General features: G+C 31.7%; 1 protein-coding gene across 6 annotated transcripts; it reads right to left on the bottom strand.

The window, feature by feature from the left end:
- Positions 1–10,928: 10,928 nt before the first annotated feature.
- On the bottom strand, positions 10,929–25,557 carry LOC129312444 (fatty acyl-CoA reductase 2, chloroplastic-like). Of its 6 annotated transcripts, XM_054955067.1 has the most exons (9): positions 25,191–25,557; positions 24,806–24,909; positions 23,791–23,990; positions 12,663–12,763; positions 12,340–12,553; positions 12,020–12,181; positions 11,831–11,912; positions 11,526–11,728; positions 10,929–11,207 (listed from the first exon to the last, which is right to left on the bottom strand). In XM_054955067.1, the coding sequence occupies exons 1-9, from the start codon at positions 25,468–25,470 to the stop codon at positions 11,054–11,056; spliced, it is 1,500 nt and encodes a 499-aa protein (XP_054811042.1). In that variant the 5' UTR covers positions 25,471–25,557; the 3' UTR covers positions 10,929–11,053. The 6 variants fall into 6 exon arrangements, 4 of the variants coding, with proteins under 4 accessions (XP_054811042.1, XP_054811043.1, XP_054811045.1 ...); XR_008593577.1 differs by lacking the exons at positions 11,526–11,728; positions 11,831–11,912 and adding an exon at positions 11,332–11,491 and having other exon boundaries at positions 11,072–11,207; XR_008593578.1 differs by lacking the exons at positions 11,526–11,728; positions 11,831–11,912 and adding an exon at positions 11,332–11,476 and having other exon boundaries at positions 11,072–11,207.
- Between the last annotated feature and the right edge of the window lie 973 nt (positions 25,558–26,530).

Genomic DNA, 26,530 nt, shown 5'->3' with positions numbered 1-26,530 from the left:
ATGGAGTTGTAGAGAGAAAGAATAGAACCTTAAAGGAAATGACAAGGACCATACTGAATGAAAAGAAACCCCCTAAATATTTCTGGGCTAATACCACGAGCATAACATGTTACATCACAAACAGAGCACATATTCAACCTGTTCTGAATAAAACTATATATGAGCTCTATAAAGAAAGAAAGCCTAACATCTCTCATCTATATGTATTTAACTATAAGTATTTTATACTCAATAATAGTAAGGATAATCTAGACAAGTTTGATTCTAAAATTGATGAACCTGTATTTCTTGGTTATTTAATAAAAGCAAAGCTTTCAGAGTCTTTAACAAAAGAATATTATCTGTTAAAGAGTCACTTTATGTTAGATTTGATGAATCCTTGTTAGATAAGAATAAAGAAGAAGAAGCTATAAATCTTTCTCTTGATAATTTCTCACTAAAAGAAAAGGAGAAAAATCAAACCAACAATGATAACATGACTAACAATCAAAATAGAGAGACAAATGATCTTTTAAAAGGTTGAAGATATAGCAAGTCACATCCTATTGATCAAGTCATTGGAGAAATTAGTAATAAAGTTAGAACAAGAGGTTCACTTAGTGCATTTCTTCCTAATATTGAATCTTCTGACATCAAAGAAGTCTTATCTGATGAATATTGGCTCACAATAATGCAAGAAGAGTTAAATTAGTTTGAGAGAAGTCAAGTTTGAGACTTAGTGCCTAGACCAAGTGATCATCTTGTAATTGGGATGAAATGGGTCTTTAGAAACAATCTTGATGAAACTAGTATTGTGGTAAGAAGTAAGGCCAAGCTAGTAGCTAAAGTTTATAATCAAGAAGGTGTTGATTATGATTAAACCTTTGCTTGAGGCTATTATACTTTTAATTGCTTTTTGCTTACATTAAAGATTTTAAACTTTATCAAATGAATGTCAAAATTGCTTTTTTGAATGGACTAATAACAACCTCTAGGATTTAAGGATCCATCAATGACAAAATCATATCTATAAATTGAAAAAAGCATTGTATGGACTGAAGTAAGTACTAAGAGCTTGGTATGATAGGTTAAGTACTTTTCTATTAAATAATAACATTAAAAGAGGACTAGTAGATAAAACTTTATTATATCAAACTGATGGTAGTGATATTCTTGTAGTTTAAATTTATGTTAATGATATTATTTTTTGAGCTACTAATAAGGTTCTTTATGAGAAATTTGTTAAGATTATACAAGGTGAATTCGACATGTCTATAATAGGAGAGCTGAACTTCTTTCTTAGATTGCAAATCAAGAAAATGAGGGATGGGATCTTTATTAGCTAAACCAAGTACACTCATGAACTATTGAAGAAGTTTGGATTGAAAAATTCAAATCCAAGTAACATACATATGAGTGCATCAATCAAGATGGATAAAGATGAAAAAGGGAAGAAGGAAGATCAATTTAAATTCAAGAAAATGATTTTATCACTATTTTATTTAACTGCTAATAGACCTAATATCATGTTTAGTGTCTGTATGTGTGCAAGATTTCAAGCTGATCAAAGAGAATCTCATTTAAAGGATGTGAAAAGAATCTTCAAGTATTTGAATGGAACTCTATAGCTGGGACTTTGGTTTCTAAAAGGAGGAAAGCTTAAATTTATCACTTATCATATACTAATCATGGAGGATATAAACAACTAGGAAGAGTACAAGTAAAACTTGTTAGTTCTTTGGTGGCTCATTAATATCATGGTTTAATAAGAAACAAAATAGCATATCCTTATCATCTTGTGAAGATGAATACTTGACGGCTAGAAGTTGTTGTGCACAAATTCTGTGATTAAAACAGCAATTAGAAGATTTAGGAGTTCACATCAAGAAAATTCCAATAAGATGTGGCGACACTAGTACTATCAACTTGGCCAAGAATCCTATCCAACACTCAAGAACCAAGCACATTGACATAAGGCATTATTTCTTAAGAGATTATGTGCAAAAAAAGGATATCATACTGGAATTTATGCTTACTACTGAGTAATTAGTAGATATTTTCACCAAACCTCTAGCTAAAGAGCAGTTTACATTTATTAGAAGGGAATTGGGAATGTTAAATCCTAATAAGTTGTAAGATTCTTAAGCTTAATTGAATTATGTTTTGAATCTTTTACTAACATAAGTTTCAGAGTTGTTTTAAGTTGTTTTTATAGGGCTTAATCTATGAATCTTGACTTCTTTAGAATGGATCAAGTTGAATCTTAAAGAAAAAGGTTAAGAGACTAAGTATAATTTTATTAAGAGATTAGTTATTTATTACTAAGGATATTTCTTACAAGTTCACATGTCATATCTTGCGTGAAAATGCTTTATTCTATGATATTTTCTACATGGCTGCATTTTCATGTGTGAAACATGCTTGGTTACTTACATGAAATAGCACTTAGGATATCTTCACTTTAGAGTTATGCTAAATCACGCATGAAGAAGATAGTTTTGCTTGCGTGAAATAGAACACAGTATGTCATTCTTCCTAAGCTATGCTAAATTATGCGTGAAGAAGGAAGTCTCACTTGCGTGAAATATCTTCTTGAGAGCATTGTATTTTGACTTAGTCATTTCACGTGTGAAGATCACTTGTGACCATGCATGATTCTGCATGTACTGAATGTGTAAAATATGAACATTAACCATACTGCTAAATCACGTGTGAAAGTACCATGTCACAGGTGAGAAATAGCACTTAGTCTAAAATAGGTGCTAAAACATACATGAAACAACTTTCACCTTACGCGTGATCTTACACTTCTTATATATATCTTGCACATTAGCCCTTCATTTTCACACGTGAACCAACGTTCATTTTTCTAGCCATTATACTTTCTCTCATTCTTAATTGAATCTTCTCTAGCCATTTTCGTACTTAAATTGCTTTACCCACTTCTTCTAAACTACTTTTCATTCCTTACCTCACCTAATTTCTTCTTTATTCTCAACCTAAATTCATTTCTTCTCTCAAAAATCTTTATGATAGCAAGAACTAAGGATACTAGAAAGAGAGCCAGTGAAGAGGTAACAAGGAAGAGGAAATTCACAGAGGCTTTGATTGGTAAAGGAAGTAAATCACCTTCTCGATCATCTAAGAGGATTAAAACTCTAAGAAAGTCTAAAGAGCTTGCTTCAACATCAGAGCCTGCTTCAATTGATCACCAAGATGAAGCTCTGATTAGGCTTGGCCGAGAATTGTCTCAAGATGGCAACAATGTGCCTCTAACTAAAGTTTCAGAGGCAAGTATTTAACAAGGGAAGCTTTTAAGCTCTAAGCACTAGACAAGACTTAACCAATACTTCTCCTTTGATGTGGTGGTCACCAGTCACTACACTAAATATGATTCTTTTATCAAAGCTCATAACTTTGATACAGATGAATATTTGAGTGACTATAGGGGCTTGTTGGAACTTAATCTTAGTTACTCAACAGATGTCATAAAGGCCTTCTTTGCTAGCTTTAGATGGGATAAACAAAAGAAGACTTACAAGGCTACTATTTGAGGATGTCCCATGTACTTTACTCTTAAAAGTTTAGGACACATAATTAGTCTTGAAGCAAGGGGTCTAAAGCTTTAAGAGTTTGATCGTGCAAATTAAAGAAATGCTCCTAAACTTCACTAGAATGAATAGAAAGTCAAGGCCATCATGATGACTAAAGAAGTACCAGATGAAGCTTTAAAACATGGATTTATCTTCAGATTAATTTCATTCTTATTTAAGCACCAAATACTAGCATATACTGTGGCAAGATTATTGGTTAATAAGAGGATTGCTTTCAACACATGTACTGAGTGTGAGACTGAGCTTCTAACAAGGTTGATAAAGACATAGAAGATCAATATATGTCACTACATATTGATTAAGATGCTATATGCCTCTAAGATAGACATCAAGAGGAAGAAGGAACACAAGAAGGACAGGAATCCCTACTTTTCTACAATTGTTTCTACAATTTTGAAGAGATTTCATGTCAAATACATTGAAAGAGCAGTGCTGGAGCCAAAAGAATTCAAGGATACTGCTCTCTATAAATGAAATTTAAGCTAGAAGAAAACAACTTTGTTCTAAAAGAAGAAGAAGAGCTCATTCATCCTATTATAGCAAGGAAGAAAAGAAAAATACCAAAGAAAGCTGCTATTAGAACTTTTGATGAAGCTTCTTTATCTCATCCTTTTCCTCATATGGCCATTCCACTTGACATGTTAAACGCCTTTCTTTATAAAATTCTTAATGAAATTGAAAGCAAGCTTGATCAAGTAGTGGTACCTCTCAAGAATGACATCAAGGGCCTTGGTGACATGATACTATACTTAAATAGCAAATTAGATAGAATTATGGATCACTTTAGTAGTTCAGAGGCATAAGGAGGGATGGTCAAACAAGAAGATGAAGTTGGTCCTTTAAGATTTAGAGAAGGTTAGGTTTATACTATTGATTCATCCTCAACCTCGACACCCCATTCTAACCAACCTCACTCACCTTTCCATAAACCTTCCCCTGTTAACCCTTCCTCTCAAGAGCAAGAAAATCTTCTCTTTCAAAAAGACCAAGAGTCATCCATCCATCCATCTTCACTTAAAAGATCAGCCTCAAGATTTAGCTCACCATACTAATTCTCAGACTGAATCACAAAGCCATCAATAAAGCCCAAAGCCTATTCATCCTTTTGATAGCATGTCACTCCCTTATATGCTCTCCACCAAAATTGTCTGACATAGCCAAAACTGTTGAAACACCATTCTTTGAAAAGCTTTATGAAGACGTTAGTGATATGAATATTACCAAACTTGTTAGTGAACTCACCTAAAATGTTGGAGAGCCTGCTATATGCTCATATATGCTAATGCCTATGATTTCACCAGTCATCTCCTCTACTCAATTAGTAGCCAAAACTTTTTAAAGGAAGAAATCCGTCCCCAAACACTAACAAACCAAACCTTCCCTTCACTAAACTATTAAGGAACTAATCATTGAAGAATTTGAGGATTAAGGACCTAAGATCATCCTCAGCAAAGTCAAGCTTCTCTTCCTCTTGAAGGACAAGTGAAAGATGTTGATCCAAAATTACCTCAACCTTCTCCTCAAGCTACTGATAGCTCAGCCGATGCATTGCATCCCACTCTACTTATAGATCCAAATGATTCTTCCACCTAGGCAATGGTTCTATCAACTCCTACCTTTAACCCAAAATCTCTATATGATAGAGAAATTTTAAAAGCCCATCTCAGATATTCTGTTTCCTCTCTCTTAGGAAGGCCCACATCTTTTTGATGATTCTAAAAGGGGAGAAGATATTGTAGAGAGATAGGCTAGACTTAAGGGAGAGTTGTAGGAATTAGCCTTATAGAAAGAAATATATTTGTATAGCTCTTTTTCTTTTGCATTGATAATCTAGTCTATCTTGTAATATATTTGTTATCAATGAAATATTCATGTGTTCAAATTTCTTTATTACTTTTGCACTTTCAAATTTTAATTCTTCTATATCAGTTTAAGGGGGAATTTTATATTAAACAGAACTAATAACCTTAATCTTTAAGTTTTGTCATCATAAGAAAGGGGAGACTGTTGGATCATATATTTTGATGATTACAAAACCAAGAGAAGAGTTATTTATTATGTGTACAGATATAAAGAATCATGGATAAAGACAAAACCTCAAGAAGCATCAAGAATCAAGAGAAGTTGGAGATGTTTAGGATCAGTTATTTAAATCCTTTTAGATTCAATGAGAAAACTTTGAGACCTTAATTAATTACGTTTCATAATCCTTTAAATGAATGCATCATATGTCTCATTTATATGCATTAAGACTCATCTAAGTATATTAAAGCTTGCAAATAATGACACTCTTACATGTTAAAATACATAGTAGTTGATTGCTGTGTGAGAAGCAGAATCACATGTGATTGTGCAGGTCACTCAAGAGATTCTATTGGTTAGGCACACTGACTGCTAAATCACGCAAGAGTCAGGAAGTAATTCATGCGTGATTTATCACTTATGTTATGTGATATCTTAAGCTTTGCTTCTGCATGCAAAATCTCACGCGTGAGAGCCATTGTTGTCCATGCAAGTTTTAGCAACTATGCTTCTTTACATTATGTCAAAGTGTTGTTTCACACATGAGTCTGATGAGCCATACATGATTTGTATGTGGCAAAATCACTTTTTTTTATTGAGTCTTAAGTTATCTCAAGCCAGGTTAGAATTGTTCACTTGTATGATCATTGATTTATAAATCTATATCTCTTAATCATGTAAAATCTTGCTTGAGTCATGTGCTGTTCCACGCATGAAAATGAATCCAGGCAAGTTTTTGCATCATTGCTTTCTATTTCACACATGATAGCCTTATAGTTTTACACGAGTTATGTTCACAAAAATTTGCTTTGACATTCTACTAGTTATTTCACGTGTGAGAGGAAAGAGGTTTCACGTGTGATTTATCACATAGAACTGATGATGGTTTCTCAAGTGCAAAACTGCACGTGAGAGCTAATGGTTTATTCACAAGATTTAGTACTTTAATAAGAAAGCATATTCATAAGCAATGTTTTTAAAATCAGACTGAATATTGAATCGAAAAGGTTAGCAGTTCACGTTTCATATGGTTTAACCAAGTTAGACCAATGATCAAACCAATAACTTAATAATTAATTTAAAAAAATTATATATGTATACAATAATCTAAATATAAGAAATAACTATGAAATTGCTAATTAACGTAAAAAATAAAATATTTTAAGTTTATCATGATTTAATAAGTCACATGATATAAAATAATATCAAATAATAAAAAAATTGGTCATTTCCTAAAATAATTCAATAAAAAATTTAAAAAAAAATTTTTTAAACAGTTTGGTTCTAGAAAACCAAATCCAGTTCCCAACTTAGTTTGGGCTCCCAATCCAACTGCTAGTCTGAAATAGTCCAATCCAGCTCAACCTCTAAAATGATTTTCATATATTGATCAAACCAAAATCCAAATTGGTTTGGTCTGATTTTAAAATCACTGGTGCAAAACCACGTGTAAGAGCAAAGAGGTACCACACGAGTTTTATCACACAAAAATAAATGCATATTTATGATAGAATACATTTGTTACACACTTTTATTTATCAATTAGGACCTTTTTATTAATTATTTATCACCTTCAAGTGTAGACATGGCATTAGATTTGAAATTTTGCCTAAGTTTCTAAATTTAGTGCACTAGGGGCATTTTGGTCCAAAAAATAAAATTTTGAGAAAATGTACAAGAAAAATTAACAAAGTTCATTTTGTGTCCAGTTGATGAGTAGTGAAATTATATTTTTAAAAATTATTTTAATTTGGGAGTAATTAAATAAAAAGTCAATACTTTTTAAAGTATCTTAGTTTAACCTAGTTTTCAGTTTGATTTTTATGAAAATTCTTATATTATTTTATGAAACGAAGAACTTGATTATTTTAATAGATTATCCCTTCTAATTATAAATTTAATTATGGAAATTAATTGAATTTTATTATGTCACATGATATTTAATTGAATTATGTAATTTATGTGACATAGGTGGCATATGACTTGTGCATCAATTGAGCAATTGAAGTCAACATTCCTTGAGGTCAATAACTCAACATTTGCACATGATTTATTCTATTTTTAAGAGATTAAATTAGCTTAAATGATGTGGCTGACATATGAGAAATTACAACACATATTAAAATCATTTACAGACCAATGGGAGGTTACCACCTTACAGGTATGACAAGGCTCCCATTTCTATTTTAATTTATTTTGTTATTTTTTAATTAAGCCTTCAGCTGTTGGGAAACAAGTGGGAGCAAGCCTTTTCACTCAAAAACTTAGATTATTCGCTCATTCATTTTCATCTTTCACATTTTCTCTCTCTTGATCTTGGTGTTCTTTATTTTTACCTCCTTCTTTCTACATTCTAGCACACATCCAGCCCTATTCCTCCACCATTTCTCCACCAAATCCACTCAAAACTTCCATCATTCTCTTCTCCTCTCAAGGTTGACCGTAGCCTATCCATTTGAAAGAAGATTTTAGCTCGATTCATCAAGATTATAGAGCTTACCTCACGGCCACATGGAGTTTATAGTGTAATCAAGGTTCTCTTAATGTTTTCTAGCTAGAGTCTTCATGGAATCCTAGGAGAGACTTGATGGAATAAGAGTTTTGAAGTCTTTACTTGGCTAAGCTCAACTATTTCTTCATCTTATTTTAATCCCATTAGAATACTATGACTATTATTGATTGTGGTTCAATTTGACTTTATTTTTATTGTTGTTTATAATTTGTAATGTTGAAATAAGATTGTTTAGTTGAATTTCATGCTCTTGGTTATTGCTAGAATTTTTGGCCTCCTCAAGATTTTACATTGTAATATGTGATTTCAATTGGTGAATATCTTGTATTAGCCTAGCATGTAATTGTGTGGTAAATAATTGATGAGTTGCTTGAGTTTTTATAGTTTTAAACTTGGGTACAGCTTTGAGCAGTGGCAAGTAGAAATAAATTTTAACTAAACACTTAGTTAATTTTAGAGCTAAGCTAATAAGGTTACATAGGGGGCTTGTAATAGCACTTATGGAATTGAATTAGTAAAGCTAAGGTACTTGAGATAGCTGTCTTAGGTAAACTCACTTTTCAACCAAGGAAGTGGAGTTAAGTGAGCTACCATGTTTGATTAGAAATTAGGATTCTTCCATTAGCAACACCTTAGGGTTCCTACTTGAATAAGGAAGCTACTTCATTCACAATTAGGTTTAGTTTGCTAGTTTAATTTACTAGATAATTAGGTTAGTAATTAGTTAATCATCTTCAAACTTTAGATGATTTATTTTATTAGATAACTTTAAATTAGACTTAAAACCATTCCTTAGGAGATTATCTAAGGTTAGCCCTATATTGCATTAGGGTTAGTTTTAGTTTACTTTTGATGGCAAGTAACAATTCCTATCAATTTATAGATGCAAAACTACACGTGAGAGCAAAGAAGTCCCACACGAGTTTCAGTACACAAAACTGAATGTTTATTCATAAGTGCAAAACCATGCATAAGAGGTTAAAGTGTTCACATGTGATTTATCACATATACATATTTGGAACAATCTAAGTGCAATTTCACATGATTCTATTAGTTACTCATAATAAATTGCACCAACAGATAGAATCACTATTCCAACGATCTATCAACTATCAAAACTACATATATGATTCATTTTGAGCCAGAATAAGAACTAATAATATTTGAACAAACTAATCTTTATTTGAGCATTTGAAAGGCTTTAAAATTATGCTTTTACATCTTGCATTCATTCATTATTTTTGAAAAGAATTGTGAAAATCTCTCATAAGTTTATAAGCTTTTAATTGTAATTCCATCTACTATTTAGGAGAGTTTTTGACAAAAGCTTATTTCTTTCTTTAGAAATCTTAAAATGATATTTTTCAAGTATTTGTAACAACTTGCTAGATTATAGCAAGATTTGTTGAGTGATTCAAGAAAAATTAAGTTTTGACAGTTGTATTGTAGTGGTAAGCACCAATTGAAGCTTGTAAACTTAGTTGAAAATCTCAAGTATGATCTTGAGGACTAGACATAGGCCAAGTTTGAGACTAAACTAGTATAAATCATGTGTCTTATCTTCTTCCTTCATACTTAAGTTCCTCAATCTTTTAAGTTTTCAAAAGTTTTTAACTATCGCTCAATTCATCCCCTCTAGGTGCTAGCCTATCCTAGCAAGTACTCCTATTAATGATCCATCTACTTATCAGTGTCTTATCGGTCAGCTCCTTTATTTTACAACTACTCACCCTAACATTGCTTTTGCTATCTAGCAAGTCTCTCAATTTATGTCTAATCTGCATAGTACTCGTCTACAAGCTTCTCATTGTATTCTTTGTTATCTTAAGCCCTCACCAAGCAAGGCTTAGTTTTTCCTATTGAATCTGATCTTAAATTGAAGGCTTTCTCTTACTTTAATTAGGCCAGTTGTATTGATTCTCACCATTCCATTATTAGTTTTTAGTTTTTTCTTGACAAAGCTTTAGTTTGTGCTCGAAGAAATAATTCATTGTTTCTCATTCTCTGTCGAGGATGAATATCAAGCTATTAGTTTTATGATTTGTGAGTTATAATTATTTCTATTTTTGTTACAAGACCTTCATAACTCTCATCTTTCTCCTGCGTTGGTCTCTTGTGATAATTAATTTGCTCTTTATATTGCCTCTAATCCTACTTTTTATGAGCACACCAAACATTTTGTGTTGGATTGTCATCTTGTTCATGATAAACTTGAAGATTTTCTTCTTATTCGCTCAAAGGATCAAATTGCTAACATCTACACTAAGCCTCTTAGAGTTGGTCCCTTTAATGATCTCTTGTCTAAGCTAGGCTTGTGGGGCATGCATTCTCCAACTTGTAGGGGGGACAACAAAAAGAAATATTAGATTTTTTATTATATATACTATTTTGTATAGTTAGGGTGGTTATAACTATTTTTTTCTATTATTATTTTATTATTTGATAGATCTTTATTTCATTCTCTAATAGATCCTGATATATATTTTTCCCTAAAAATATCTCATATTGATATTAATAAGACAAATTACTATTTTCACAAATTATATTAAAAATGGTCTGCTTTGCTATGAAAAAGGGTTAAAAATCTTTATTTCATTCTTTGATAGATCTTGATATATATTTTTCCCTTATATAAAAATATATCATATTGAAATTAATAAGACAAATCACTATTTTCACAAATTGTATTAAAAATGGTCTATTTTGCTAAGAAAAAAGGTTAAAGACTTAGAAGTTACTCAAGCTATAGCTATATATAAAACACACATATTATTAGTAGTAGTAGTAGTGGCAATAGTAAATAACAACAAAAACAACAATATTGCATTGAGATTTTATTTTCCTCAATTTTACATACCGTTAAATTTCATATCAAAAACTAACAAAGTTGGTAACAAATTAAAGGAAGGGAAATTATTTTTAGGTACTACTTGCTCTTCAAAACACGCTTTCTTAGTCCTGGAATGTGAATGTTGCAGATATATTCCTCCCAATTTATGCTTCCTAGGTCAAACCAAAACTCTCTGATCTCTTCATCAGACATCTCTTCCATTAACTTTTGTGTATTCCTAATGTCAAACCTTGCAAAGAACATCAAATCCTATGTTAATTTGTATGTAATATAGTGCCAATGAAAAAAAAATGACACATATATATAGTAATGTGTTTGTCTATCCATGTGTGTGCATATTTTCTTTCTCTTACCTTCCTTTATAGAATGCGTAGGGTTCATAGGCTTTAGCCATTTGAACAAAATAGTGTGCTCGTTTATTGCATTGAAGTATGAGTTTGGTATAGAGGTTAGGTTCAAGAGAGGTTGGCTCTATCAGACCACTTTTCTTTTCCATTTCTGATGATATGAAAACTGAGAAAGCATCAATGGACTCAAAAAACTTCACCTTGGAGATGCTAATATCATTCCCTTTGGGTCTGAAAGTGGACAACACTTGAAATGCGTGTAAAAATAATCAACCATATCTCCAATTGAAATTGGATTTATCATTGACGATCCAATATGGTACACAGTTAGGTTAGGATTATCAAAATTCACATGCTTTGCCATTATAGCTATTAAAGCATTCACTACCATATCAACAGGAACCTGTAAAAATTAAAAAATAAATTAATATATATATATATATATATATACTCTGCTTGATTCAGACTTAAGATGGTCTATTGGCTAGTTGCATGTAATTATTACCATGTCCAAAATTACTTTTGAGTCTGCAAACATTCCAAAAAGCTTTCCTTGTCCATAGGATAAAATAAATGGATCAACCATTCTGAATTTTTGACACAGAAATAAGCATAAATTAATGAGATGGAAATAATATACATTGTAAAATTTTATGGGGTTTGTATTATGAAATATATATGTGTATGTGTATACCTATTTCCTTCTATCCATCCAGGGAAGGGTTCTTTGTAGGTACTTCCAATCACAGTTGGACGAACAATAGCAAGGGGTATATCACCTTTCAAGCTCGTAATTATCATCTCACCCATAGCTTTTGTAAATGAATAAGTATTTGGCCATCCATGAATTTTGGCCCTATAAAAATAATAGTGTTCATTTTAATTATACCATGCATGTTTGTGACTAATTGGTTAGCTAAACCAATTAGTGCCGTACATTATTAGATAAAATGAAAAGAAGTTATATTATTTTTTATTTGAGCTACTGCTTCATTTAGCATACACTGTTCGTACCTCTCAAGACCAAGTATTTTCATCTCTTTAGCTACTTCGCTATCATTAACAAGCTCCATTATATTTGTTGCCAACCTCATTTCATTATCAATATCAAGACTGGGAACTGATGTTTGGTTTTCTGAGATATTATTCCTCTTCCTAGAAACATTGCTCTCTCCCATACACAATGGGCTTTCTTGTATTATTTTTGCTTCTCCATCACTGACATAAGCTGTAGGAAGTACACACATTATTTATCATATTAGGCAGATCAGTTTACAATATACAAGTATTGTAGAGTATATATAGAGCTTGATAATTAAATAAATAGAGGAACCTACCTGTTGATATGTGAAGGAAAAGACAAATATTCTTACAGCTCTTTGCAAAGTTTAGGAGGTGAGATGGCCCTTTTGTGTTGCTGTTGAGAGCAACATCATACCTACAATAGATTTTCAAGAAGAGTCTTTATCATGTGCAAGTTACTAGCTTGGATTAAATTTTTGTCCCCAATTAAAATATTTTTCTTATTTACTATTTTAAAAAGATGTAGGCATCTTCTTTTTTAGGCCAAAAGTTAATGCAAAATCTGATATCCTAAATTTATATAGTTAGATTTTACAAATATAAATATTAAGGCCATGTTTATGTAGAAATATTTCAAGATATAGAAATTAGAACTAGAAATGGATTCATCTCTATATATCAGGTATGTTTAATTGATTTATGATTCCAACTACTTAGTTCCATTAATAAGTCTAATTGGATTCCTTCTATAGGTCTAATAAAATTCTCTTTCCTTCATTGAATTGAGCATTGTGGCTTTTTTTCCCGTATTTAATTCATGTTACTAGAATTATAGATTATTGCTTTTGCCAAAAATAGTTTTTAACGATTTTACCCTTGCCAAAAACAATTTCTTGCAATAATTCTCTCTTGTCTCCCCACTCCCTCACTCTCCTCTCTCAAAATTCTCTCTCCAGTATTTCTCTCCTTTAATTCTCTCTCTCTCTCTCTCCAATCTCTTTCCTTCTCCAATTCTTACCCTTTCTCTCTCCTCTACTCTCTTCCCCCCTCTCTCCTCACTCCCTTTCTCTCTCTCCTCCTCCTTCTATTTCAATTTTTCTTTATTTCCTATCTTGCATCCTTTGAAAACTTTTCCATCATATACCAAGGCCCTTACTAGAGGTTATTACTTATGGCAGCAAGACTAAATGAATTAAGGATATGTCATGGAAATCATACTTAATTGAATTAGGGTTTATTTTATAAGATTTGATTCAACATCTAGTACTTAGTTTGTTTACTTTAGCATTTAGATTTTATTTATTTTCAATAAAATAAGATATCTATATAAATCTAGATTATTTTGTATATCTTTTAAGAATTATCAAATAAAATAAGATATCTAGAATATCTTATATCTTATATCTTATCATACTCTATTGATTCTTGGTAGATTCGCATTATTATTTTATCATTATTTATTAATTTTTAATTTTAGTGCTCTATAAATATAGTTAGAGTTTTATTTGTAAATAGTTTTGGTATTTAAATAAGAATTATATAGTTTTCTCTCCCTCCTCCTTTCTTTCTTCTCTCTCTTCCCTCTCTCCTCTACCATTTCACATCATTTGGCATTAGAGCCAGGTTCCACCTCCCTCCCTTTCACGTGAAGTCCACTCTTGGCATGTATTACATGTACTTGTCACTCTCAATTTTGTCTTGACTACATTCTTAGTGTTTTCTAACCTATTTCAAGCCATCGTTATCACCCCAAATCTTTCCAAAGCCACAAATCATATCATGAAGCCATTGAGGGTAAATATTCTTATTTATCATGTTCCTTAAGTCACGCTGTCAGACTTAATTGACCCTCTATTTATTTATTGTGACTTTTAGCATCTTTTAGAGGTTTAATCTTACTATTTTATTTATTTTAAGCACCTTCTATCTAATTATTTTGTATCTAGTTTCAATTTCTCTTAGAGAAAAAAAGAAAAAAATAAAAATATAGAGAAAAGAGAAATAAGACAACAGAAAAAGAAAAACAAAAAAAAAACAAAAAAGGGTATATATATGTGCACAATTCCTTTCTTTATTTGTTTCTCAATCTAGTTAATTTATATTTTCATTGCTCTTTATTGATTTACACCTTATTCACATTCTAGAATCACAAATATTCCTCTCACACATTTGACCTTATACCCGGCTAACTTTTACCTCAGGTTAGTCGAAGTTTGTAATTATTTTCCTGAAGGGTTTAAAAAAACCCCCTAAGATCATAATGAAGACTTCAATCAAGTTATTACTTATTTAATGAGTATGGTTCTTGAGGAGCTTTTAAGTTGTTGAAAGGCTAAACTTGTTAGATATAATCTTTAACTTTTGGTAAGGGAAACTTGGGGGCTATTATCCCATAGGATAGAATCACTATAAACTTAGTGCCCGTTTGGATACGTTTTTAATCGATTTTATTCTCAAAAAAATTGATTATTTAGTTTATTAGCCAAACACCTGAAAAAACAAAAAATCAATTTCAACCATCAATTTTTTTTTCAAAAGCTAATATTTTGAGCTTTTCTGGAAACGCTGATAAAAAAGTATTGGAGAAATTACATAAAAAGGTCCAAAAAAATTATAAAAAAGCACAATATTTTATTTAAAAAAAATCAAACTCCCTTCTCTTCTCTTTTTTTTTTCTTAGTAAAATTTAAATTTTAAATTTTTAAAAAAGTTGCTAACATATATTAAGTTAAAATCAATTTTAAAAAAGAAATATCCAAACAAATTACATTATAACATAATCAATTATGATTAAAATCTACCACATAATCAATTATTTTCATATTCTATTATATCCAACTGAAATCCAAACAGACCCTTACACGTTAGTCTACTCTTACTCTTACATGGCCATTTATGACCTTTAAAAAAATCAAGCCTTCCTTAAACAAGAGCTTAATTTTCTTAAATCTCAAATCCTAAGTGGACCTAGATAAATACACCCATCAACTTTCAATTAAGAACCTTACCAAGACCTTTGCCAACTTTTCCAAAAGGCTTGAAGGCATTGAACAAACTCTCATGATACTTTAGCATGACTCTAAGCACAAAAATCAAGAGCTATAGGATGCCTGTCAAGAACTAAATAGACAAACAACTAGAAAGTGTGAAGAAGGGTTAATAGACAACCCTAATGATAGGGATTAGACATGTAACATCCTAAATTTTGGGCCTAGCATAAGAATACGCAAGGCTTTAGTAAGCTACTAATATCAATTAATCAAGAGTCCCTAAAGTTTCCTAAAAAGATAGAGTGATTCTTAAGGACTAAAGTATAATTTTAAAGTTTTTCTCAGGCAAAAGCAAAATATTTTTAGAGACTTTAATAAAGTGTCGAGAACTAAGAAATGAGCAAGTTAAAGTTTAGAAGTGTCTAGGATAGGCTAAAAGGAGAATAAATAAAGTCTAAGAGGGTAACAAGGGTATTTAAGATCAGTCTTGGAGAATAATTAATAAAGTTGCCAGATTAAGCAAAGGTAGAGTTATTTGATAACTTCATCCTTTTATCATAAGTCTTTTAGAGTAAGATCACAGTTAGATCCTAAGGATCACAATAGATCAAAAAATGCCTCAGTGAGATTGCAGTTAGATCTTGAGATCATAGTTAGATTACATGGTCATAGTAGACCTAATAGAAAGTTACTGAGACAAGGAGTATACGACAGTTCTCTAGGAAGATGATGGTCTAGGATGAGTTTAAAATACAAAGACCTCTTAAAATTAGATAACTATTATAGAGAGAGTATTCTTGACTTTTTCTTAGATGGCTCAACTTCTAACTAGACTAAAAAAGGAAAGAGAAGAAAAGTGAGTAAGAGTAATAGCCTATTCTAAACTAATGGTAATTATCAATGTTTAAGGGTAATTATATGTAAATAATATGATGAGATTATGAGAAAATATTAAGAGTTAAAAATGAAAAAGACCAAGCATTGACTCGAAAATGTTAAGCTCAATCATGGTAAAAATGTAATTTTTGAAAGTTTGGGTCTTAAAAGTGTAATTATAAAAAATTATCCAAAATTTAGGAAAGTTTAAGAAAATTAGTATATGAAAAGAGGAAATATTTGGATATACAATAACAATTTTATTAGTTAGGAATTTCTCAAAAGAATTACTTTATAATTTAAATTATATTAAGTGAAGATAATATATCAATTTTCTATTTCTAGAGTTTAAGTTATTAAGAGCCCAATTGTAAAGAGAGTGTGTCACCTTTGGATCAAATTGGGAGAAGGAAATTCATTTTTCATTTAGCCACACATTAGTTAACAATAATTTGGAATGAAGGAAAAGAAAGTGGCAAGTGAAAATTGTGATTGGTGGATTTGAGAAAAATATTACAATTCCATCAACGTTTCAACTTAAACACCACAATAACCATTTCATCTTCCTTATCTTCGGTCAGGCCAAGGAGAGAAAAGAGATAGAACTTCTAAGATTCTTTCATGGTGAATGCATGCGAGGTTTAGAGAGAGAAGAAAAAATCAAGCAAGATTACCATCAAAACCACATTTCTACCTTAAAGTGCCTTCATAAAAGTAGTTCTACTCTTCAAGAGCAACAATCCTATGGTTTTAATTCTTGAGAGGAGGATTTTAGTGCAGCCAAGAAGTGTCAAAGTTGGAGAATCCAAGAAAAAGTTGTAGGAAAGAAAGGAGGTAAGCACAAGCTTTATTTTAAGCTAAGTATCTTGGGATTTAATTAAGTTTTCATGGAGTTGTGCTGCTGCCCTGTTTTTGTAATGAGGAGACCTTAGGATTTTTATGATATTGAGATCAGGGAAATGATGTTGAAGAGGTTTAGGCATGATAGAACTAGAATTTAGCAAGCTTTGTGAAAATTGGAAAGCTTGAATTTAAGTGGAGGTGTTGTCCAATTTTCTTCAAGATAAAACTATCAATTTATCAAGTGTAAGTTCATTAAACATAATTTAAAACCTAGCCTTGAGCCATAAAAATAGGAAGCACTAGAAGAGCTTGGAAAAAGTAAGCTCAATCTACAGTCTCAAATACCTATGATTGCTGCCAAGGATGGTTCAAGATGAAAGATGTTGAATTTGTTAAATTTGAGTTTTAAAAATGAGTTTCTTATGAAAAATTGAAAGGAAAAATGATGGTACAAGAATTTTTGTGCTAAGGGTTCGTGTGAAATCTTGAAATAAAGAAAGCAAGAATTAAATAAAGAGTAAGTTGTCATGTATTGATGATGTAATTGTTGGCTCTAACAATTATCATAAATATTCTATGGCAAATATTTAGGGCCAATGAATGTCTTAGAAAAGGAATTGAAGGTTTGGTCATAGGGGATTAAATGGAAGCAAGGAAAATAAAGAAGAAATAATAAAGTCAAAAGATAGTAAACTTATCCCTCATTGCATGCTTGATATTTATGCTTGCATGATGATATTTATGATTTGTTTCCTTGATTCTATGAGTCATGAAAAAAATGTTAAAGCTATGCTTTTAAGTGTTCCATGGTCTATGTATGATGTATGAGCATGTACCGTGTCAGTATGTTAGTTATGAAATCATGTAATGCAAGTATATGTAATGTATGAAACTTTTGCCTTGTATGCTTGAATGGTATTATTTAATATTGAGGTTCTCTCTAATCTTACCCCCAATGACTAAGCATGTTAGGTTATAAGATTTCAAAGGAAGAGATAGAGCAAAAAGTAAAGGAAAATAGAGTAGAAGATGGTTTTTCATATAGCATTACTTTCATAGAGATGACAAATGTATAAATAAGTCCATAAGCTATGTAAATTTTTTATGAGACCTTAGTATATATAAGTGATATGTGTTGATGTATGATGGCCAATTTGGAGTCCTAAACTAGCCTTGAAATTATGATTTTTATATGCATGATTGGGATTATTTAGTTTAGGCTCTTTTCAAAGGAGGATTATTGTTTCATTGTTTAATGTGTAGTAGCCTATGTCTAATGCTTATGAGAATTTTTATGAAAAACTAGACACTCTAACAAGTCCTAAACCAGATCTTTTGGATATGTAAATCTTGAGTGATGGATTTTTCAGTTATAGCACATATCCACTGAGAAACAAAGTAGCTTTGAAAAAATGAATAAACTATGCTATTCAGAACCAAAAAGATTTAAAATGTATTTTTTTTTCATTTAAGGAACTTCAAGATCTTTCAAGACAATTTTAGATCATCCTCATACAATTTTTCTAGATTTAATTATGAATTTTTAAAATTTAATAAAAATTCTAAACTTACCAAATGAGTAGTAAGCCAATGATTAATTTGCAAATTTTAATATATAGGCTTTAATTCCTTTTTTGCCTAAACCATATCACTTCTAGTTGTGTAAGGAAAGTATTAAAAATTTGTATTTGATAAGACACATACTAGGAATGTTGATACAAGACCTGTAGTTATGATCATTCATCAATGCTTCGTAAGTCCTAACAACCTTAACACTAGACTACCTCACCTTATAACTAATCTCCAACCCTTTGAGGACATGTATTAGGATGACCAAGATAGGTATGAGCAATAAGTCAGCATTTAGGAATAGATATTTCCTAAGGAATAAAGCACCAACCCCTTGGCATAACCAAAAGCCCTTTCAACAAGATTATCATAATGATGTCACTAAAAAGGTTAAGGTAAAAGCACTTAAATTTGATAGTAAACCAAACCCAAGTAACTTCCTAGATTAGTTAGATACTATAGATGACCACTTTGACTAGTACAAATATGAGTGATATGTAACTTGTTTTCTTCATAAAAATGAAGCTTTTAGAATCCATTAGGAAATATTGGCAGAATATCCAAGAGTGCCTTAGTCAACCTCCTATAAACACTTAGTCTGAGATGAAGTTGAAACTAAAGGAGTAGTATGTGCCTACTAGCTATAAAAGCAAGCTATGTAATCAGGTACTTATAACCTTAGCAAACTTCTATGACATCTAAATACATGTCCCTGTATGATGACCTCCTCAATAGAAACAATGTGTTCGACCTACCTAAAGGTTCATTGATAGCCTTAGACTAGACATCCAACATAAATTTAAGATAAACTATAAAGACAAATGATTTGTCTTGACACTCATCTACATGATGTGCCAATCGCTCAAGCATGGATTCATGATATAATTAAAGCATTATGAGTAACACTCGCAACCTTGCAGCTTAACAATCAAACTACCAGTTTGTTGGGCCAAGTATGTCATAAAAAATAGTAATTCTTTAAGATCCACTTATTGTCCTAGTGGGTCCACGATCGAGTATTTCAAATGTCAATCTAGAGGCCGTATATCTTCTAAGTGCCATTAATGTGCTCTGCTCCTTAAATCTAAAGAAGTTGTGCTAGCTAAGTGCACAATTGATATTGTAGTGGATTTTGTCGAGAGCCCCTTTGATGTGGATAAAGAAATTATTTCAAACAAAGTTCTTTCAGAGCATCTTAAGGTAATATGATTTCTATTAGTTGTTCTATCACTTTACAATTCATGAAAAAGGAATAGTATCTTTCACACATTTGTGAAGTATGGTCATAAGTCATGTAAGTTATTCATAGATAGCAGGAGTAAGAAAAATGTGATCTTCAATTGTAGTGTTGCTCAACTTGGACTAAAGATAGAGCCCCTTCCTAAACCTTTTTGCATCACTTGGATTAATAACACTTCCTTACCTATAACACAATAGAAATGAGTACCTTTCTGTTTAGGCGACTATCAAGAATAAGTTCTTTACATTGTTGTTCCTATGATGTATCTCATATCTTATTAGGATGACCTTGGATTTATTATCATAATATTACTATTCATAATCGAGCAAATACTCATCTATTCAAGCATGATAGTAAGACTATTCTTCTGCACCCTACCAAACCAGAAATAAGAGGCAACATTTCTCCCGACCTAAGGATCGAAAACTAAACTGTCATAACCTCTACTTACTTATAGAGAAGAAACTTGTCCAAGAAATCAAGGAGGCTAGCATTATTCTTTGCCATTATTTTGAAAGTCATTGCCTAACCCATACCATCCAAAAAATCATGTACCTATGAAAATGTCCTAAATGCTAGACGAGTTTAAAGATATATATTACACATGAGGAATTACTATTAGAATTGCCACCCATAATATATATCCAACATGTGATAGACTTAGTTCCTAAATCACAACTTCCTAACCTACCACACTACAGAATAAACCCAAAAGATAGGGATAAGCAAAACTAACAAGTCTTGAGAGAGTTTACACCCAATATAGCCTTAGCCCCTACCTTGTACTTGCCCTCCTAACCTTAAAGAAAGACAGTTTTAGAGGATATGTGTGGATAGCCAAGCCATTAATAAGATATCCATCAAGTACTGATTTTAAATCTGTAGGCTTAATGACATGCTAGACTTAGCTTATGTGTCTAGCTAGTTTTCCGAAATTGATCTTTGATGTGGGTATTATCAAGTTTAGACCAGGCCTAAGGATAAGTAGAAAACCTCATTTAAGACACAAGATAAAGTATATAAGTAGTTAGTTATTCCTTTCAACTTAACAAACTCCCTTAACACCTTCATGAGAGTCATGTCCCACATATTACAACCTTAGGAAAATTCATGTTTATGACTTTAATGACATACTAATATTTAGAAAATCTAGGCACAACCACTTGATCCATCTCTAAGAGATCCTCCTTTTTCTTTAGGAGGAACAATTTTATATTAACTTCCCTAAATTCTCCTTCCTGCAAAACCAAGTCACTTTTATTAGATTCGTTGTTTTTAAATATGGCTTATTCATTGATCTAGAAAAGGTCAAGGCCGTCTAACAATAGTCTAAACCAAAGACCCTACATGACATATAAAGCTTTAATGACTTAGCATTCTTCTCTAGGTACTTTATATGAGACTTTAGTATAATAATGACACCTATAACTAATTGTCTAAAGAAAGAGAAATTTAGTTGGACCATTGCAAATCCAAGGCTTTCTAAATAATTAAAGAACATTTTTCTTACACCCCTATTCTCACAATCCCTCATTTTCTTAAGTGCTTAGAGGTTGCTTGTGGTGCCTCGGGTATAAGAATTAGAGGCATCCTAAACAAAGAAGGCCATTGATAGCTTTCTTTAGTAAGAAACTCAATGAGGCAAGGTAAAGGTACTCAACAGACGATAGGGAATTCTATGCCATTGTCCTCTTACTCGAGTATTGGAAGTACTATCTCCTACCTCAACAATTTGTTCTATATTCAGCTAATAAGTGCTTCAATTCTTAAGCTTCTAGAGGCACTTGAATGCCAAACATGCTAAGTTGGTCTAATTCATGAAAGAATTCACTTTTGTGGTAAAGCATCTAATTAGAGTTGAGAACAAGGTAACTAATACCTTGAGTAGGAGATACCACTTTCTAGACACTCTGACCATTAATGCCATAGGAATCAAGAGTCTAAAGGATAATTACCCCTCTTACCTTGACTTCGAACTCATCTATCAAGAGGTTAATGATGGTTCTTATCATGAACATATAGACTTCTTAGTCCTTAATGGGTATCTATTTCGTACTTCATCATGTGATTTTCTCATATAGGAATTGCATGCTTTGGTATCCAAAAAATCATAGCCTTGGTAGAAGAAAGATTTTACTAGCCTCTTCAAGTGTGACATTATTAGGATGCTAGCCCAATGTCACACCTACCATACTGCTAAGGAAAAAAAAATACATAGTGGTATATATCTTTACCAATTCCGAGGCACTATGGAAGGGTATTAGTATGGACTTTATATTAAGCTATCCCAAGATAGTTTGAGGGCACGATTTGGTTCTACTGATCATCAATTGATTCTCAAAAATGGCTCACTTCATACTATGAAGCAAGACCACTAATGCCTCCTATCTTACTTAGCTATTTTTTGAAGAGATTATCCATCTCTATAGGTTACCCACTTCTATTGTTTCATACTAGGATGTTCAATTTATTAGTTATTTCTAAAAGACTCTTTGAAATCTCTATAGTATCTAATTAAAGTTCACCTCTACCTTTCATCCTTAAAATGATGGTTAGGCTAAGGTCACTAATCATAGTTTATGTAACCTGCTCAGGAGTTTACTTGGCAATAAACAGGGGAATTGGGATTTGGTATTGCTAATAGTAGACTTTGCCTACAATAATTCGGTCAATCAATTCACTGGTAAGAGTCCATTTCAAATTGTTTAAGGATACAATCCTAAACAGCCTATTAACCTCTTATCCATCCTCCTTATAACTTATACATCTGAATCTGCAAAAACCTTTACCCATCACCTTCACAACCTTCATGCTGAGATTAGGCGTAAGTTAGAAATGAGTAATTATACATATAAAGTAGTTGCCAATACACACCATTGTTTCCAAGAATTTGATGTTAGAGACTATGTTATGGCTTGCATATGTCCAAAGTGCTTCCTAAGAAATTTTCTCAAGAAGTGGCATGCTCGTGCTTCTGGCCCTTGTCACATTACAAAGAAACTTAGGTCCAATGCTTTTTTATTAGAGTTACCTCCAAATATGTCTATCAATCTAGTACTTAATGTTGAGGGTCTTATTCTTTCTCAAGGTGCTTTTGAGCTACCTTTTTTACTTTTTGATGATTCTATAAGTACACAACCCACCATGTATGCCCCAATTCCACCATTACCAGCTGTTATGCCACCCACCAACACCATTGATGCTATCATGGATGAATAGACTATCATAACTCAATCAAGTCCCATCTAATGATACCTTGTCTACTGGAAAGCTCATTCTGATTTAGATGCCATGTGGATCACTATAGATGAGTTTTGCAACATTGACGCTGCTTTAATTTGTTCAACAAGTACTAGTTATTCACCTCTCAAGTGGAAAGTTCTTTCAACTGAGGGATGATGAAAGTCGTATTTAATTGAATTAGGGTTTATTTTTAAAGATTTGATTTAGCATCTAAAACTTAGTTTATTTAATTTAGCATTAGATTTTATTTATTTTCAATAAAATAAGATATCTAGGTAAATCTAAATTATCTTTATTATCTTTTAAGAATTATCAAATAAAATAGGATATCTAGAATATCTAGATATCTTGTTGTATGATCCAGTGATTTTAGGTAAATTTGCATAATTATTTTATTATTCTTTATTGATTTTAAAGCTCTATTAATAGAGTTCTATTTTTAAATAATGTTGACATTTGAATAAGAATTATACAATTTTGTCTTCCACCTCTCTTACCCTCTCCCCTCTCCCCTCTCCCCTCTCACATCAATATAGTTTTGTTGCGTGTGCATTCTTCATTTGTGCATTTGGTGCAACGCTGATCGTATTTGGATTGTTTATATGATTTAAATAATCAAATAATTAACGACTACCTTAAAAATAACAAACTGTTGTGCATGATTATATATTCTGTACCTACCTTTCATCAAATTTGGTGCTGGCTGCTGAATTTACAATCACGTTCACTTTCGCTGCAATTTCATTGGCTCTGAGTGGGTCCATCCCAAGATCATATTCACAAACACACCCAGGCACTGCCACTAGCTTGCTCATCACCAAGGTCTTGTAGTTTTTTCCGTACACTTCTTCAAGACTCTTCAACAATTCAGAGTCTATGATCTAGTGCACGCAAGTTATTTTATCATTAATGAGATCCATGAATACTGCAATTTATTTTTAAAATTCCACACAATAATCAATACAAAAAATTGAAACTCTTTAAACTCAATTCCCGTTCTTCACATGTGCTTTGACATCAATGTATATCATAAAATGGAACAAGATGACTCCTAAATCATTATAAAATTTATGTCAAAAGTCACAAGATTTACAAGTTATAAACAATAAGAGTACTCATTACTGCATACTTCTTATAGTGCATGGAAGTACATGTCTAATTATGTATCTAAACTATGTTTAGTATACACGAATCCTTACCTCTCTGTTCATCAAAACTCTAGCAACTCAAACTCTTTAAAGGTGTAAAGAAAACAGCTTACTCTTTGGTCCTATTTGTTTACTAGAAAGCATTATAATGGAATGGATTGAAAAAATAAAGGTAAAAATAAGATGATCAAAAGATATGAATGAACACATTTACAAGGGTAGTGGTAATTTAGTTCATGGGGTTGGGAATCATAATTTATAAGATTTAATTCATTTTTGTCTTAATTTTTTATTTCATTTCATTCCATTCTAGTAGCCTAATGGAACCTTTGAGAATATTTCATCCAAAGCATAGATCTCAATGTCTAGTTTTGAAACAGATTTACTAGAGAACTCATGTTTTGAAAAACCTGAACTCTCTAGCTATATATCTCATTTCTCTCTCTCTCTCTCTCCCTCTCTCTCTCTCTATATATATATATATAACACGATGACGCAAATTAAATATGTTTGATGGAAATTATTAGGGTGCATATAGTTATTATTACCTCAGTTTTTAATCTGTTTAACGCTGCTTCCTTGTCTTTTGCTTTGATCAAGACAAAAATCTGGCCTACGTCAGGCGCGGTTCTCAACATCTTCTCAAGAAAAACTGCAACATTGGAGATAAAATTTTAAGAGACACATATTCATCAATAAAATAAGCCTTTATGTATCCAATTACATTTTCCACAACATAGATTCTTTTCGATAAAATTACTTGTGCAATTTATACTATCACGTTTATCTTATATGAAAAGTTGAACAATTCGCAAAAAGACTAAAAAGATATTTTCAAGATTGCAAAATTGAAAAGAATATTTATCACTGTCAAGTTTTTTAATTTCTTTCATGTTAGGAAAAATAACTGCGCAATGCAAAGCAAGTGCATACCTTTTCCTAGAAAACCAGTAGCACCAGTAACAAGATAATTCTTTCCCTGAAGAAACTTGGCGATACCAATTCCTTGGCCACGTTCCCTTTCTGAGCCATTTCCTCTTTTTGGACTGGGAACAACACTACCGTTAATGCCCTTAGGCTGCTTCTTGTTATCAGAAAAATAATTTTTCATTTGGCTTCTATTCTTGATATTGATGGTTTTGAAAGGTCCATAATGAATCGTTTGAGGTTTCAACAATGGAAAGGAAAAGTTAATACTGAGAGAAGAAATCATCGATTCAATAACAAAGAGACTGATCAGAGAGAGAGAGGGATCAATCGATCGGTACTCGAAGGTTTGGCTTCTGGGCTGCTTCGTCTGCAAGAGCATGTAAGTGAGAAAGCTGAACCAATCCCTCACTTAAATGGAAACTATTAGCTATATATAGGGTTCCCATCAACGACAAAGTTGGGTGAGATCCTATCAAATGTCATTGGAGAGATGAGTCTCTCTAATTAAGGTTCTCCTGAATAGGCTTTTAGGTTCATAATCATCATTACTAATAACAAACGTGATAGTGAAATCCAAGATCCATGAGAAGCGGTCATGTTTTAGAAGATTTGGAGAGGAAAAATCATCTAAAAGAGACTAACCCTTGGTTTGAATAAAGAAAAAATTAGAGGAAAGAAAATCAGGAGGGAAAAAAATGCCATAAATGATTAAAAAAATTATTATTGTTGGAAATTTTCCCTCTTAATTTTCCTTCCCTTCTATTTTTCTCTCACTTTTCACTCCATCCAAACCAAATATAAGTATTTTAGTCGAGTTGGTCATAAAGGTGTGAATTCAACCCGCATTGTTAATGTAAAAACTTCATTGATGTCAGGTAATTTGTAAATTATATCTGTTCTCTTTTTTTTTTTTCCCTTAACTTTGAGTCTGCTTTAACCTTAATGAGTTTCTAAAGTATAACTTGCCCTAAAATTTTAATTAGCCATTAACAATAGAATCATCTAAAAGAATTATCCAAGTTCTCCAATGAACATATCTAGTTACCTTCCCTTCAATTTCAGTCTTGCTCATATTTAAACGATAAATTCTTTTTTTTAAATAAAATTTGAATGATTATCTCTATTTTTAGTTTTTAATTTGAAAAAATTAAAATTAAAATTATTTAAAATAGAAAAATGAAATAGTAATCTGGATAGTCTAATTTTAATCTGGTTGGTCAATTGAACCAATAAAAAATAAATAAAACCGATCAAAAATAAGATCTATTTTGATTTCCCACTATATACAACCAATTAAGTTGGCTTGGGTTTTTAGTTCGGTTTCAACACCCCTTATTCATGTC

This window comes from Prosopis cineraria, unplaced genomic scaffold (genome assembly GCF_029017545.1).
Source record: "Prosopis cineraria cultivar Desert tree isolate PC_DT_omini unplaced genomic scaffold, ASM2901754v1 PC6, whole genome shotgun sequence".
In the NCBI taxonomy this organism is placed as follows: Eukaryota; Viridiplantae; Streptophyta; class Magnoliopsida; order Fabales; family Fabaceae; genus Prosopis; species Prosopis cineraria.
Note: the sequence above shows the minus strand (reverse complement) of the source record. Positions and strands in the feature narration are given on the sequence as shown.